Here is a 17,635-nt window from a genome sequence, read left to right as displayed (position 1 = left end):
CAAGGGGACTGTGTTGGGTCAACTGTCAACTCTACTTAGGAGACACCACAGTATTTTGGATATTAAGAGAATCTGGGGAGATGGGTCAGTACAGAAATGTGATACAGAATTAAAAGATCAGGCAATGGGAAGCCACATGACCTTCTGCTAATTATATTTCCTGTTGAACAATAATAATCTGCATTAAGAATGAGGGGGGGCGGGCAGGAGGGTTTTGATCAGTGGAAGAAAAGTATTTTCAGTCGACTATCTTGTGCAGACATTGTAAATTTGTTCTCTTATCCGTCAAAATGAACTAAAGGCCTTTTTAAAAATTATTTAATCTGGAATTTGGCAATTTTTATCATATATTTTATTGTGTCCACAAATTATGCATTTAGTTTCATTAGAATGGAGAGTAAATTTATTGTATTGTCTCCCCAGTGTTGCCTCCTGATGCCTTTTGAAATATATCAGCAAAGAGAGCGAAGTGCATGCCTTAACCCTCATAAGAGCTGATCAGGCAGGTGAAGAGCCAGATTTACATTTTTTTGATAATTGCACAGTCAATTTATTGATTTGTGAAGTATTGCAAATCTGGTTGAACTCGATAATGTCCTTAGCAATCTTTCCTCACCCCACCCCCTATTTTCGACAAATGGCAACAAAATAATCTTGGGTGGAAACCAAGATTGAAATTTCAAGCAAACAGCATTGAGGAAAACTTGAATTAGTATGTGTCACTATTGGCATACCTTAACGTTTATCACAACAGGGCTATAGTGCAGGCAATGCCAATGGCATTGTTTGCTAGTAATTTACCCACCCACGTTAAATCAGATGCGTTGCCAGCCAAGTTTGTTACGAAAGAGTGTAGGCAAGATGCTGGGAAGACTACCAGCCCTTCATTGAACCGTGGAATATTTACTGTTGAACCGGCGGATATAGCCTTGATTCAAATTCTCCTTCGTATTTTCTCGCATTACAGTTTTCCTATAATTAATATTGAGTTAACTGCTGAAGTTGGACTCGTAAATCGTCAAGAGTGGTTTATTGTCATATGTACTGAAACGGAACAATGAAATTCTTACTTGCAGCTTCACAACAGGTTTGTAAACACAATATGCATTAGATCAAATAATAAACAAAAAAGCTCAATAAATTAAAAAAAAAAAAGTTAGTGGAAAACAACCAAAGTCTGAAGTCCCAAGTGCAACCATGGTAGTTCGTAGTTGAGTGTTTAGTTGAAGTACGTAGTGTTCAATAGCATGATGATTGTTGGGAAGATTCTATTCCTGAACCTGGATGACTTTTCACTTTCTTCTTCATAATGGCAAGAGTGAAAAGCGAGCATGGCCAGGGTGGTGTGGTGTCCTTGATCATTTGTACCAAATGGCATTGCAAACCCCGTTGATTTATTGCGGAGGAAGGCAAATTGTAGTGCTTCCTCATTTGTACCAATTGTGTTCTGTCAATAAGGAAGTCGGGGATCCAGTTGCAAAGAGATGCACAGAGACCCAGTTCCCTGTACTTGGTAACGTGTTTGGCTGGGATGATGGCGTTGAACGCCAAGCTGCTGTTAATGAACAAAAGCCAGATGCATGTTTCCGAGCAAAGTAACTAGCCAGCGACATTGCAAACCCCGTTGATTTATTGCGGAGGAAGGCAAATTGTAGTGCTTCCTGATTCTTGCTGAGGGAAACGTTTAAATGCACCAGGACCAACCTCTCAAAGCACTTCATCACCATGAATGTTAGTGGCATCGGTCAGTAATCTTCCCCTTGCTCCTCTTGGGTACCGATATTCATTGATGCTATTTTAAAGCAGGTGGGAACCTCAGGAACTCAGTAATGAGAGATTGAAGTTATCTGCAAAATTTCCAGCCAGTTGATACATGCAGGTTTTGAGAACACGATCAGTCACACCACCGGGTGCAGATGCTTTACCTTCAACCTCCTTCGACTATGTTGAAGACTGGCTTCGACCATGTACGTTTTACTGCTGTTTGCAGTAGCCTTTTTGCTTCAGCAGCCTTTTAAGAAAGGCAGAAGGGGAAGAGCAAGGGTGAAGAGGAAGCACAAGAAGAGGTCTCTATGGGTGAATGGAGATGATGTGATGGACTGTCCCAGGACACCAGATGACTGGAAAAGATGGAACTTTAAGCACACATGTGGGGCAGTGGATGGCAAGCATGCCATTCTTGTCCCTGTCCCTGTACCTCTCATTTTCCTTTTTGTACACGATGGCATTCTGCTGGCACCATTCCTCAAGGTCCCACTACTGCTGCCTGGTGAAGGTGTAGGGCATAACCTTCCTCCCTCACCACCAATGGGGCACAGGATGCTGTGTCAGACACAGGAGAAAGGGCTGCTTTGCTGCCTTCAAATGAGGTAGTGAAGGATGGGGTGGTGGTGGGGACATAAACTACCACCCTGGTCTCCTCCTCCAGTGGTTTCTCATGCAGGGCTACCCCCTCCTGCTCTATCACCTCCTGTGGCATCACCTCCTGCCACTCCTCCTTTTGGGTGGGCAACACCTGCATGGCCGGCTTTTTTGAGGGTTGTGCCCTCCCCCTGCGCTGCTGCCTGTTTGGTGCCATCTCTAAAACACAAGTCTCCTCTCCAAACCCCCCCCCCCCCCCAGCTATGAATGAACATGCCTTGGAGTGACAGAGGTGACGTTCTGCTGTTTAAATAACCTTTTTTTTCCTACTGACCTTTTTTTCACCCCGGAGCAATTACCTTCGAATGCCTCCGGCCACCTACGACACCTACGACTAGCATCACGACCTACCTACGAGTAAAAAGTATCGATTTTTTCCATGCCGGCCTTTTTTTACTCGTGGACATTTTTTATCAGGCTAGAAAAAACGGCGCGAGCTACTTGATGCCACGAGTAGCTACGACTAGCATCACGACCTGCTACGACCTGACGACCTCCTACGACCTCCTCGACCTTGTGGCGACCATGCTGTGAGTACGGGTCAAGGGCAAACTTGGCAGAGGTCGTGAAAGTGGGACAGGGGCTTTGGATTGCAATTCAATTGGATGCTCTTAGGGCCACAAGAAACTATATCAGTGTTTTCTCTATTGAAGTGTGTGTAGAACACATTGAGCTCGTTCAGGAGTTTTGCCTCGCTGCAGTTAAGTTGCCACTTGAGTTTGCCTTGTAGAAAGTGATGGCGTGCAAGCTGACGAACATCCGCTTCGTCCTCTAGTTTAGAACAAAAGTCCCTTTTAGCCTTTTTGTTGACCTTATCAAGATCGTATCTAGACTTTTTATATGAATCTGCATCTCCAGACTTGAATGCCTGAGATCGGGTCCTCAGAAAATTTCGGGTTCACTCAAGGCATCTTTCGGGGCAAGCTCAGACGGTTTTCATGGGAACACACATTTCCACATCAAGTCGGCAATTACTGTGGCGTATTCATTCAGGTCCATTGAATAGCAGTGGGTGAGGGTGTTTGTTCCTCTGATGTTGCAGGAAATTTGCTGGTGGTAGTTAGGGAGTGATTTCTTCAAGCTGGCCTTAAGGTCATAAGGAATAGGAGTAGAATTTGGCCATTCGGCCCATCAAGTCTACTCCGCCATTCAATCATAGCTGATCTATCTCTTCTTCCAAACCCCATTCTCTGGCCTACTCCCCATAATCTCTGACACCTGTACTAATCGAGAATCTATCTAACTTACTGAAGTCCTCGGCGATGATCAAAAAGGCATCTGGATACAGTCTAATTTTTGGTGATCACGGCGTGCAGCTCCTCCAGTGCTCAATAAACATGTGCCTGGGGTGGGATGTAGACCATGGTCATGATAACGGAGGTGAACTCTTTCAGAGCTAGAAGGAACAGCATCTTCACCACAAGGTGTTCCAGGTGCAGAGATTAGGAGTTGGACAGGACTGCTACATCTGAGCAACATGACGAGTTTACCATGATGTGGACGACACTGTCTCTCCTTTTCTCAGATCCCTCCGTTCAATCTATATGATGAATGGAGAAACCTTCAGGCTGGAGGGCTATAGCTGGAGAGCTGGGGGGTGAGGCAGATCTCTGAAACAGAGCACACAGTATTCCCTCATCTCTCTGTTTGAAAAAACAGCCTTGCCATTAAGTCCACAACTTTATTCTCTAGGGACTGTACATTGGCCAGTAGAATGGTGCGGAGTGTCATAGTCCCCTGAGCTTCAGTCTTTAGGCCCTGTCCCACTTACGTGTCCCTGGCACGCTAATTACGCGACCTCATCGTCGCGTTGAGGCGCGAAGGTCGCGCGTGTCATCATGCACCCGCACAGCCGTCTGGAGCGCGTGATGTCATTTGAAGATAGACACAAAATGCCTGAGTAACTCAGCGGGACCGGCAGCATCTCTGGAGAGAAGCAATGGGTGATGTTTCGGGTCGAGACCCTTCTCTCTGGGAGTAGAAGTGGGGGCGGACCGGCTCCGCAATGGCCGTGAGCCCCAGGCTGAGTTTGACGATCGTTTGCCTGCTTCTGCTGCTGTTGGAGGTGAAACGTTGCATCGCGCCAGGGTCTTGGGCCTGTCCCACTTTGGCCATCAGTTACGCGACAGGCCGGTGGCGCGGAAGATTTAGTTCAGTACAAAATCCTGGAGCGCCGCGTGATACTGCGCACAACGCCATACCCCTCCGCGCTTCTCAGTGGGACCGGCCCCGCACCGCCACACAATGCCCGTGCTCCTCAACGCGACGACGAGGTCGCGTAATTTGCGTGCCAATGGCACGTAAGTAGGACAGGGCCTTTACTTGCCGGCTGCCTAGTCAATCACGTTTCCGGACACTATAGAGGCCTCGCCGGTGTTTCCTGGCACTGTACTTGCTGCACCTGCGATTCTAGATGAGCTGCGGGAAAATACTTGCTATCAGGGATCCTTTACGATCGGTAACTCCCCTGCCGTTGGGAGATTGCAATTGTACTATTCCATTTAAATGCACTAGCAGCTTGTGTTCAGCACTGATTTGTGCGGTTACTTTTACCCAGAAGTTCAGAACTATTATATTTAATCCTTTGCTGTTGTGCTAATAGCAAAATGTTGCCACAGAACAGCACAATTTTATTCTGGTGAAATGAGTGGTGCCATTCTCACGAGCTTGGTAAATATTTTACTTTTGAATAAATGGTGTAGTTAGTCTCAATGTAACCACAGCATTTAGAGATCTTCCCCAGTTTACAACTGGATTTTATTTCCAGAGAACTACTTGTAACTCAACAGATCGTAATTTCAAAATGTGGCCTTCCTGCAATAGATTTGAATAAAAACCAAGGGCAATGTGTAGCTGAACCAGGGCACATAACTAAATCATTCAGATATTGCCACAAACTGAGTTCCCACTTCATAACCTGCGTTTCAAAACAATGACTCAGTTCATGAGTATTTTTTAAGATATCCTGAGAATACTGATGTAAATGCAAAGTTGCTCCTCTTTACTTTTCTCTGCTAAATTTGAAAAGCTGTGGGTCAGCTATGGGTACAAGTGTAGTAGTATTTAAAATTAAGAATGAATGTACCTTCTAGCTGTTTGTGGGGGGGAAAAAAACATTTTATTCAGTTAATACAATTCATTGGCCATGTTCTTGAAATAACAAGTGACTAAACATCGAGGCGATCACACTCTTTCAAGGGAAATCAATTCTAATAACAGAGAGATTATAAAATTGAAAACATCTTTTTTTTCTCTCCATGCATGCTACCTGATTTGCTGAGAATCTCCAGCAAGTTCTGTTTTTTTAGATTCCAGATTTCGAATATTATGCAGGGTTTTTAATGTTTATAATAACAGTTCCCAGAATGCTGTGGGGATGGGGGTCATTGAGTATATTCAGGGATAAGGGTTTGCCAGATATTTGTCCAACAGGTCATCCCCAGAGTACTGTCTAATATACAGTCAGTACATACAAAAGAGTATTTGGGGGACCAGACATTGCCTATTCTAGATACTAGTTGGAATTTTGCAACATTGAACCCAAGAATACATTCCACTTTACATGTTGATGTTCACTTTGCAACTCCTTATAGAGACATGCCATCTGAGCCAGCAGCATTGTGTTTTATAAAACTGTTGATTCAGATTCAATTTTTAATTGTCATTGTCAGTGTACAGTACAGAGACAACAAAATGCATTTGATAGCATTTAAAACCGTATCAGCAATAAAATCTTTCAAAAGTGTATCATTATAAACCTGAGATAAGCCTGGGCTTGATTTGTTAATGCCAGCTTTATTATTAAGAAAAGCAGAATGAGATTTATAATACTTCTCAGAATATGTTTTGGGGAGACATCTTCTCAGGAATGGAACCTTGCCGTAACCAGGGAGGACCTGTACAAAAGTCAACGGGGGTGGAGTAGAAGTTGAAAAACTCTGACACAAAATTGGATCAACTACCATATTGAATAGCAGAGCAGGCTGAAGGTGCAGATCAGCTTACTCCTGGTCCTGCTTCTCATACCCTACTGTTGCTGATTCTGTTGCTTTATCGGCACTGTGCATCTTGCACAAAATAATTATATTAATTTATTTGAAGTTTTATTTGCCTTGCCTTTTTAATAGACAAGTGTGACTCTCAAGGAGAATTCATGGGTGAAGCAATGCCTTAGCAGAGCTGCCAAAGTAGTACGGATTTTCCGTATTTTATCCGGAAAGAATGCGATAAGAATACTAATGTATGATTTTGCGTTGTTGAATACGGATTTAAAAAAAATCAGACCATAGATAATCGTAACAACGAGTCACCGCTGTGCCGGCCGAGGTGCAGTGGGCGGGTGGGAACAACCGAGATTGGCCTGACTTCCTGTTTCATTAACATACCACTCGCCAATGGAAAAGTAATAACCTGGTAAATTTGACTTAAGATCTTGCTGCTTAAAAAATGCAAGGATATAAAAAATCATATTGTATCTCTAAAAATTATAGCAGATTAAATCTATTAGTATTTTAAATGTGAAAATCTGGATGATTATTTTTGTAAGCGTTGACCTATCACAGTGCTTGGGATTAAGAGGCTGGACTCTCTCGCTCTCTCTCTCTCTCTCTCTCTCTCTCGCTCTCGCTCTCGCTCTCTCTCTCTCTCTCTGTCACAGACTGTTCGGGAAAATTCTCGTATAACAATGAGTCTTTAGAATTCTCTTTTTCAGTGGAAGTTGAGCCTTTGACAATTTTTCAGGCAGTAGTAGAATTCTGGATAAGCCTAATGGTGAAAGGTGGGATTGCAGTTACATTGGGATTGGTCTTGATTTTACAGAATGGTGGGTGGGCTCAAGGGGGAGAGAGGGAGGGGTGGAGAGAGGGAAAGGGGAGGGAGAAAGAGAGGGAGGGAGGGAATGAGAAGGAGGGGGAAAAAAGCGAGGGGAGGGTGGGAGGGATGCGGGAGAGGGAAAGGGAGGGAGAGGGGAAAGCGAGGGAGGGAGGGAGGGAGAGGGAGACTTCCAAAATGGCTTCTACATCAAAGGTGCTAAAAGCAGGAAGCAGCCGTTCAAACAGCAGTATGCAAAGAGATGGCAATGAATGCACTGTCATGTAAGGTGCATAGAAGATATGTCAATTGGTCGCAAATTATGCATTCTTGTACTCTTATATGGGTATAACTGTACATAAAATAAATAACACTTTTTCCAGCAAAATGGCACCGCGTAAAAATACTGATTTCCTCAGCAAAATACTGATTTTCAGGCACTAGAATACTGAAATGCTCTGACAAAACTTGGCAGCTCTGCCTTCATGATTCAAAAGTACCACTTCAGAAAATCCCAAATTTTATAGCGATAAATGTGTATTATGCTAAAACCACAGTTGTGATGAGAAGGAGGTAACATTGAAGTGTATATATACACTTGTACATTGGTGATTGTAATTGCTTGGAAGTAATTTGTGGGTTTTATACAGAGTTTTTCAAAATAAATATGTGGAGGAATCAAAAAAAGAAAGAAAACATATTTGGATCTCATTCATTTTTAGTTTAGAGATAGTTTGGAAACAGGCCCTTCGGCTCAACAGGTCCGCGCCGACTAGCGGCCCCCGCACCGTAACACTATCCTACACACACGGGACAATTCTTTACATTTACCAAGCCAATTTACCTGCTTACCGGACGTCTTTGGAGTGTGGGAGGAAACCGAAGATCTTGGAGAATACCCACGGGGAAAACGTACAATCTCTGTACAGACAGCACCCGTAGTTGGGATCGAACCCGGGTCTCCGGCGCTGTAAGGCAGCAACTCTACCGCTGTGCCACCGTGCCGCCCTTATGCGCTATAAAAATGCACTATATTTTGTGCTATAAAAAACGGTTGATTGATGAGCTTGTTGACCATGGGCAATGTGTAGGCAGCAAAGTACTTGTTAATGGTATTTTTTATTGATCACTAACATTCTTCATTTGGAAAGCCTTTAGGTAGGCTGAAAAGTGAGTCAATACGTTACAAATGGTTTTAAAGGTAATGTCTTCAACTCAAAATGCATTAGGAATTAGCAATTTTACTACTGCTCCTGCATGATCACGATAATAAGTGATCTCTTTTAACAAAGTTACTGACATGACTGTGCATTGAACTTCTATCACATTTTAAAAAGGAAAACACATTTTTGGCATATTTTTGTGACTGAGTTGTTCATGAGGAAATTTCCTCAACCACGGAAAATTTCCGTACGCCAACAGAATAATATTTGTCTCAACACAGAATATCTGTACTTGGTGATGTGGAAATGTTTTTTAGCAATCATTATAAAAAATCTGTGTGGAAATTGCATCCTGGCATCTTGAGTTCAGCCGAGAAACAATTTAACTGATTTCACTTTATGGTTCCATTGTTAAAGTTAGGGTAATGAACTGTGAGCTCCATATGCTATTAACAATCAACTTTGTGATCTTTCAGACAATGGCTCCACAATAAAAGCAGGGTGACAAAAGTGTAGTCTATTACATAATAAAAATTATAATTAATCAACATTTTAAGCTAATCAAATTTTTTCAACTTCAACAGGGTCTCAACTGTTATTGAATTCGGTAGATCAGATTGGAGGAAAACTATTCAAAGGATTTCCAGTTCTCTAGTATACAGTGTGATTTGTTGTACTGGTTCATAGAAAGAGAGGAAACTGCCTTGCATGCACAAAGTAACAATAAACTGACCCTGAAACCTTAATTTAAAACAAAAGGTATGTTGGCCTTTATAGCAAGGGCAATGAGTAATGACAACTTACTGGAGTTATATTGTAGCCAAGTACAATCATACCTACAATATTGTGTGCTGTTCTCCTTATCCAAAGAAAAAGACTGGATAGATGCAAAATTATGTTTTCTCTGGTCATTGTGTCAACAGTCTAAATCAGCTTCAAAATAGAGTATTTTAAATCAGCTTTAAAATAGCTTTAAAATAGACCCGTGTGGACCAGCTTTAAGTCTCACTACTCCAATCTGCCATCCTAAGGTCTCAACCTGCTTTAGTGAGACCACTATCACCTCAGTGCCAAAGAAAAGCACCGCAACATGCCTTAATGACTACTGTCCAGTGTGTCTGACATCCACCATCATGAAGCGCTGTGAGAGACTGGTGTTGGTACACATTATCTCCAGCCTCCTAGACAGACTTGATCCACTGAGAACTTCGTTCCATAGCGTAAATATTATCAACAATTTGTGATGCACCAACCACATTGAGATGACAACTAAAAAGTCACAGCAATGTCTCTGCTTCTACAGAAGGCTGAGGAAATTTGGCATGTCTCCAATTACTCTTATAAACTTCTATAGCTGCACCATAGAAAGTGGGGCTGCGTCACAGCTTTCTTTGGCAACATCTGTGCCCAAGACCACAATAAATTGCACAAAGTTGAGGATGTAGCCCAGGCCATCACACAGGCCAGATTTTCCAACATTGATTCCATCTGCATTTCATGCTGCCTTAGAACAGCAGCTAACATAATCATAGACTTGTCCCACTCCAATCATTCCTTCTTGCGCCCCCGTCGGACAGAAGCTACAGAAACTTTAAAGTGTGCATCACCAGACTCAGGAACAGCATCTTCCCCTCTGTTATCTGGGTTAAACGGTCCATGCATTAGCTGGGGTACTGTCCAATTCACTATCCCATTGTGGACATTGAACTTTGTGTACGGATCTAGTGCGCTCCAATGCTTAGAACTAGAAAAGTTTGCACTTTGTATCTTTCCCTTCATTCTACTTGAGTGCCTTGATTGTATTTATATGCAAAACCAAACTTTTTTCCTGTACTTTATTACATTTAACATGCAATAATCCTAAATCTAAATATTGGGGTTTGGCTATTTGTGATTAAGATGAGAAGAATGTTCTACATTCAGAAGGTAGTGAATCTTTGAATCTTTGAAGGTAGTGAATTTGAATCCTATCTATTCCCCTCATGATCTTATACACCACTCTATGATCACCCATCATCCACCTATGCTCCAATACCTCAAGTCCTAGCCTGCCCAACCTCTCCTTAAAGCATGGGGCCTCAAATCCTGGCATCATACTCGTAAATCTTGGCATTATTTCCATCTTAACACCATTCTTTCTAGAACAGGGTGACCAAAAGTGAACACAATACTCCATATGCGGCCTCATCAATGCTGTGTACAATTGTAACATAACATTCCCACTTCAATGCTCAGTACCCTGATGATTGAAGGTCTGTATACCGAAAGCTACCTTGACCAACCTATCTGCCTTGGACATCACTTTCAAGAAACGTTGTTCCTGCATTCCTAGATCCATCTGCTCTACGGTAACCCCCTCCCGGGCACTGCTATTCACTGTGAAGATCGTGTCCTGATTTTATTTCCCTGAATGCAACACCTCGCAATTACCTGCATTAAAGTCATTTAACCATGCCCAACTGATCAAGATCCTGGTGTAATTTTTGATAACTATCTTCGCTATCTAGTGCCATCTACAAATTTACTAATAATTATGCCTTCATTCTCGTCCAAATCATCGATGTAAACCACAAACAGCAATGGGTCAGGCCGATATCTGAGGCCACATCACGTCATAGGCCTCCAGTCCGAAAAACAACATCATCTACGACTTTGCTCTCAACTCTTTTGGTTACTTCAAAAACTCAAATCAGATTCGTAAGCACGATAGAATCCCTCTCACTCCTTTTCATCTGTCCTTGAATGTTTTATGTCCCATATGTTCTCATAATATTTCAAAAATGTACTTGTAAGTTATGAAATACATTTCCTTGTATGCAACGAAACATCACAGATCGAGGAAACTGTATCAAAAAGAGTGACATTTAAATTGTGTTTTATTACTGAAGTTACAAAAGCCAGGATAATAAAGAACAATTTGCCCTTTAAAAGAGTGATAGTTATCTTTTACATTCATCTCAGCAATGCAGAGTAATAAGACTTCATCGTATAATCTTCCAACATGAAAGCAAGGTTATTAATAAGTATAATGGTTCATAAAATAAGTTCTGTTGAGCCTAAGTCATAGTGCTGAACTACTATCTATCTCTTTGATGTCGCTCAGACTATCCTTGACCGGACTGGTGGCTTTACCTTGTGCTAAACATTATTCTCTTATCATGTATCTATATACTGTAAATGGATTGATTGTAATCGTGTATTGCCTTTCTGCTGACTGGTTAGCACGCAACAAAAATCTTTTCACTGTATATCGGTACACGTGACAACAAACTGGGCTGAAGGGCTTGTTTCAATGCTGCATCTCTTGAGTCTGCGCAAATCATTCATTCCATTTTATTTAGCCCACATTCTCATTAGGTCCCCACAGATTCTACCACTCTCAATCTTGCAACTTATAAGGGCCGGTTGACGTACCAACCTGCATGCCTTTGGGATTTGGGAAGAAATCTGAGATCACATGGAGAACATGCGCACACACATAGCACCTGACATCTGGATTGATCCCAGGTTTCTGACATTTTGAGGTTACAGTTCCACCAGCTGCACTGTTGTGCTGCCTGGGGCATTCTTTTTCAAATTATTCTTTGCTTTTTTATGTTTACTTGCTTTGAATCAATCTACTTGCTAGGCTATATTATTCACAAGCCTATGCTATTTTTTTTCACGGTATAATTGAAATTGAATCACGATGACGTCTAAATGGTATAATTCATAATGGCATGCACTATTTTAGATAGTCGGGAAAAATAAGTTAACTGAAATAATCAGTTAGCTTTACAACATTATGACAGATACATGATGGGCATTTATAATTGGGTAATATTTACAATTCAGAAGTACTGTTACTTGATTTTCAGAAAACCGTGGCACTTTATCAGTGGGTCATGGTAGGCTGTTATGTCACTTTGCAGATTTTTTCTAACTAAAGCAGTTTACTTTTTCGTAATCTGCTAAAAACCAGTTGGTTGATATTTATATTTTAAATATCTGAAGCAAGCAATTTTGATCATTCATTTTTATTGAAAATTTATTTTTTGTTCTTTTTGGGATTTAAATAGGGGTTGTGAATTACTGCATTGTTGGGGGACAGATCAGCCTCAACAACTGAGACCACTCTCTTTTTCATTTTACTCCTGAGGACCTTTTGGAATTTCTGTCTTGCAAATGCATAGAGTAAAGGATGGAATATAGTTGTTCCGTATGCCAAGATTACAAAGCATAGTCTTAATTTTACCATGCCCTCACTTAAACCTTTGTATATTATAATAGTATTTAAAATTGATAATGGTGTCCAACAAATGAGAAATGATGAAATAATTAAAAGTGACATTCGAAAAACCCTTTTTTGTCGTTCCCGCCTTTCTCGATGCTGCTTAACAACTCTTCTTAGAGCAATTATTACAGACACTGAAGTTCTTACTCCAAGTTTTATGTTTGGTCTTCTGCTATTTTCTGATTGATCAGTATTTTGTTGTTGTATAGTTAGCGGAATGGTCTTTTTTCTTTTTCTTTTGTTCTGCCTGGTCGAAAATCGTGAACCTATTTTGATGTTCAAGGCTTGAAGTATTTTGCTGTAGGTTATCAACATTACAATAACCGTGAAGGAAAAAATAGGAATCTGAATTAAGAGATGGTAATATATTCCCAGTTCATTCTGATATTCATCTACACCATAGCATAAGATTGTTTTATTCCTCCAGATGCTTTGATTGCCTTGTAGACTAAAGAAATTGACTTCAATGAAAGGAATTGTAAATGCAGAAAAGGATGCAATCCACACCGATGTTAGTAACATTATTGCTCTTCCCATCGTCAAAATCCGATTGGCTGGCTTAACTGAAATGTCATAACGATCCAAAGTGATTGCAAGGACATTTGCTGCTGTTGCTACACCAGTAAAAGAAATGCAGGCTTCATGAAAATTGCAAATCAAAGCTTCTTTCTCCAGTGAAAGGAGAGTGACAATCACTGTAAGGGGAATGCATCCAACACATATAACAGCATCTAGTATATGCAAGTTCATGGTGATAATGTTACTGACTGAATTAATCAGGTTTGACTTCATGCAGTAAAGTCCCAGTACTGTCAAGTTGCTGCTGAGTCCCAACACAATTTCCAGTATCAAAAATCCCGTAAGAGTTGCCTGAAAACTTGTTGGGTAGTCAAGAGTCCAATCTGCATTGTCATCAATATGATGTGTCACATCGTGAACCGTCAGATTCATTTCTGATTGCATGGCGACTCATAAAATGGAAAGGGGATTATTTATAGATGATCAGTCCTGTAAGTGTAAACAAGAGCATTAAGTTCTGCTGTGTTTTTACTAGCAAATAACAAATCACAAAATATATTTCCTCTTTCCTGTGTTTTGACTGTACACATGCAACTTCATCAACTTTATTGCAAAATCACATTAATAATTAGTTTTTTGGTCAGTTTTGCTCGGTAATTTCTGTCTGCTATACATTTGCTGCATTTGTTATACATGCATGACCCTTGCGTAAATGTGAAAATTCTATGTTCAAGTGATCTCCAGGCCACATTGTGCTACTGAGCATTAGATGAATGCAGAGCTAGAGTAGGGCAATACCAGAATTTCTCAACATGAGCTTTGGGTAATTTGCACTTAGATCTCATATCAGGTGAGTCCAGGCACTGGATCACTAATTTAAAAAAATATGCTTGAAACGTGAAGTAGGTCAAGCAGTATTTATGGAAACAAAAACTGAGTTAACGTTTCAGATTGTCAAAAGTAGGAATTGAAAAAGATGTTATTTTTAAATTACAGTGAAGGAGGGGTAAAGATGGAGAGGATAACATAAATATCTGTGACTGTGATGAATTATAGAATCCATCTGGCCAATAAGGAAAAGGAGACGAGGAGAGAGAAAAAAAAGAACATAAGCTCCTCTTTGAGGACAGTTAGAGAGAATACAAACATGAATTGCAAACATGGAGGATGTGTTGAGTAGGTCACGCTGTGATAATGGAGAGAAGAAAACTGAGTCAATATCGCAGATGGATGATCTGCAGCAGAAATGTTTGTTTGCTAGTTCTGATTCAGACGAATAAAGTTAGGTTTTTGAAATTGAGCCTGGAAGGCTGTATCGTGTCTAGACAGCCGATGAAGTGCTATCTTTCCTGCCTATGTTTGCACTTTGTTATTCATATTGCAGGAGGTTATAGACATGAGAGTTGGGTGGAAAATTAATGCAAAAGGTAAGCGGGAGCTCCGAGTCATCCTTGCAGACTGTTCCACAAAGCGGTCACCCAATCTGAGCTTGGTTTGTCCAATATAGAGGGGACTACGTTGTGAGCACCAAATCCAGAGCACTAAACTATACGTTTGGCTACCTCAATGGTGGAAGGAAAGAGGTATAAGAACAGAAGGTGTACCTTCTGCAGTTGCACAGGATCAGTAAACACATTCATTTGAATTGAAAATTTGTGCATAAATCTAGCTTTCAAGGAAGGATATAGTTACAATAGAGAGAGGACAGTGAAGATTTACCAGGATTATTACTGGGTTTTCGAGTTTATTGTCTGAGGTAAAATTTAGGAAAACTTGGCCTGTGCTCTTAGAAATGTGTGGAGCCGGTTTTGTTCCTTAATTTGGATGCTTAGAACAATGAGTCACAGCCTCCAATTCAGGGGATGATCATTTCAGAGAGAGATGAGAAATTTCTTGAACCACAGCGCTGTCAATCTTTAGAATTTTATCAACAAGGATGTGGATGCTCAGTCATTTATTGTAATCCTTGAAGCCACTTCCCTGCAGTCGTTAATTCCCTCATTATCCAAAAAACACTCAATCGTATTTTTGAAGATCGAGAGCTTTTTGGGTATTAAGGGAATCGAGGGATATTGTTAATGCTGGAAAGGAGCTTTAAATCAAAAAGGTCAGCATGGTTTTGTTTAGTGTTGGAGCGGGAGGAGTAAGAGGCAGAATGGCCTCCACCTGCATGTATTATTTTTCTTCTTCTTCATTACAAACATTTAACTAAAAACTGGGACAATGCTTAGGCCTGCATACTGGTTGGCATCTGACTGCAGGCCATTGCTGAGAACTGGTAGTGGCTTCTCCATGCATTGAGAGGCTGCCTATACCACATCGCCTCTCTCCTTGCTTCCTATTTAATGTGAAGGAAGTTATTTCTAACCCTCTTAGTTTGCTCAACTAGCTTGCTCCAGCACAGACGTTTCTCCGTAACAACAAGCTCATGGTGAAAACTGCGCCGCAGAGAAAAAAAGGAGGGGAAGTTGGTACCTTGTATGCTATCCAACAGGAGGTGATGAGTGGCACTGTGGGATCTGGGCAAGTAGCAATGACTGGAGAGGTTGTGCTAAGCCTGAGCAATGCCCGCACACTCCATGCTGGCCAGAACACAGCCCTGAGCCTACAGCTCAGTGCTCACTTCAGTCTGCACTCACCAACCCTCACTAGTCACCTCTGTACATGGCCTTTTGCTCACCCAGCACCAAGCCATGTAATGGTATTTTATTGTTGAGGAAGTGGCAGCAGTGGTCTGAGCCTTCAACCAGGTACCTGACACAATACCAGACAGCAAAAAGGAAATCAGATTTGCAGTGCAGTAGCCTTTCAATAATGCATTTGTATATAATTCTACAATGACCTCTATTAGTTCTCATGTGATTTTGTTTCTGAGAATATCCGGATGGTCAAGCAAAGTACCTGTGTATTTGTGTGTGCGATGTAGGTTACGATATTTTTGGGTTGATAATACACTTTTTCAGCACTGTCATACAACTATTCAGCATGAAAACATGCTCTTCAGCCCATCTTGTCCATACTGACCAAGCTGGCATACTGGAGTCGTCCCTTGCGCCTGCATTTCCCTCATAGGCCTCTAACCCTTTCCTATCAAATAATCAGTCCAAATGTATTTTACAATTCGTAATTGTACATTCTCTTGTAGCTTCCTCTGGCAGCTCTTTCCAGAACTGGACTACCCTCTGAATGATAAAAATGTCCCTGCAGTTCCTCTTAATTCTCTCCCCTCTTACCTTAAGCCCATAACCTGTAGTTTTAGAATTCTAAACCCTGGGGAAAATGAGCATTCACTTTATCCTTGGCCCTCGTGTCTTGGTCATCTCAATACGATTGTTGTTCAGCGTCCTGTACTCCAAAGAAAAATGTCCCAGCGTACCCAACCTCTCCCTATAACTCCAGCCTGCAATCCCAGGCAAGGCCTTAGTGAATCTCTTCCGCACCCTTTCCAACTTAATGAGATCCGTCTTATAGCTGGGCAATTAGAACTCTACGCAGTACTCCAAGAGTGGTCTCACCAACAACATATACAGCTACATCATGTTGCGCCAACTTTGGTACTCTATACCCTTCCCAATAAAGGCTAGTGTGCCAAATATCTTCTTCACCGCACTGTCCACCTGACCCGCCCCTTGTAGGGAACCATGCACCTTTACTCTCAGATCTCTCTGTTCATTAACCTGTTCATCTACCATTTACAATGCAAGTTCTGCACGAGTTTGACATACCAAAGTGCAATAGCTCACACTTGTCAAAGTTAAATTGCACTTGGACACTTTCCCAACTGATCTAAATCTTGTTGTAAATTTATATTTTCCTTACTGTCCACAATACCACCAATTTTGGTATAATCTGCAAATTTACTAACAATGTTAATTACATTGTCATCCAAATAGTTAATGCATATTACAAACAGCAGTGGACCCAACATCAACCCTTGCTGCACTCCAGTGGTGACAGGCATGCACTCAAAAAAAAACCTCTCCACAGCTACCCTTTGACTCCTTCCTCCAAGCCAATTGGTTATCTTAACTTGGATTCCATATGATCAGTCTACCAGATTGTCCTACCATGCAGGACCTTGTCAGTGGTATTGCTAAAGTCTACATAGACAATGACCACTGCTCAGGCTTGTCCTTGCTGCCCTTATTAAATAAATGCTCTTAAATTTGCCACACTCTTGTCTTCTGGAATGTCATCTGTGCCTTAAGATAAAGCAAATGTCTCTGCAAAGGCCCCTGTAATTTCCTCTACAGCTTCCCACATGATCCAAGGATGTACTTGGTCTGGCCCTGGAAATGTATCCACTTAAAAATGGTTAAAATGAAATGTGTCGGTAGTGGGATGGGTACTTCACTAATCTTTGAAAATCTATTAATTCATTGCATGGCAAATGTAAGTGCTGTTATGAAGGTGAAGATTTAGAAATTAAGTGATTAACCATAAAAATAAT

The 17,635-nt window shown here is 41.3% G+C and overlaps 2 protein-coding genes across 2 annotated transcripts in view; one reads left to right on the top strand and one right to left on the bottom strand.

Annotated features, from left to right (window-relative positions):
* cog5 (component of oligomeric golgi complex 5) overlaps nucleotides 1–17,635 on the top strand; it is a 105,343-nt gene that overhangs the window by 29,021 nt on the left and 58,687 nt on the right. The gene's annotated exons all lie outside the window — the stretch shown is intronic.
* Nucleotides 9,645–17,319, bottom strand: gpr22a (G protein-coupled receptor 22a). The gene has a single exon (XM_055652995.1). It carries the CDS (start codon nucleotides 13,627–13,629, stop codon nucleotides 12,421–12,423), a length of 1,209 nt encoding a protein of 402 aa, XP_055508970.1. The 5' UTR covers nucleotides 13,630–17,319; the 3' UTR covers nucleotides 9,645–12,420.

This window comes from Leucoraja erinacea, chromosome 22 (genome assembly GCF_028641065.1).
Source record: "Leucoraja erinacea ecotype New England chromosome 22, Leri_hhj_1, whole genome shotgun sequence".
In the NCBI taxonomy this organism is placed as follows: Eukaryota; Metazoa; Chordata; class Chondrichthyes; order Rajiformes; family Rajidae; genus Leucoraja; species Leucoraja erinaceus.
The sequence above is the reverse complement of the archived record's forward strand: the minus strand, read 5'-3'. Positions and strand labels throughout refer to the sequence as shown.

Bases quoted from the DNA above. Each gene is read 5' to 3' on its own strand.
- gpr22a (XM_055652995.1), bottom strand. From the start codon at position 13,629: ATGCAATCAGAAATGAATCTGACGGTTCACGATGTGACACATCATATT.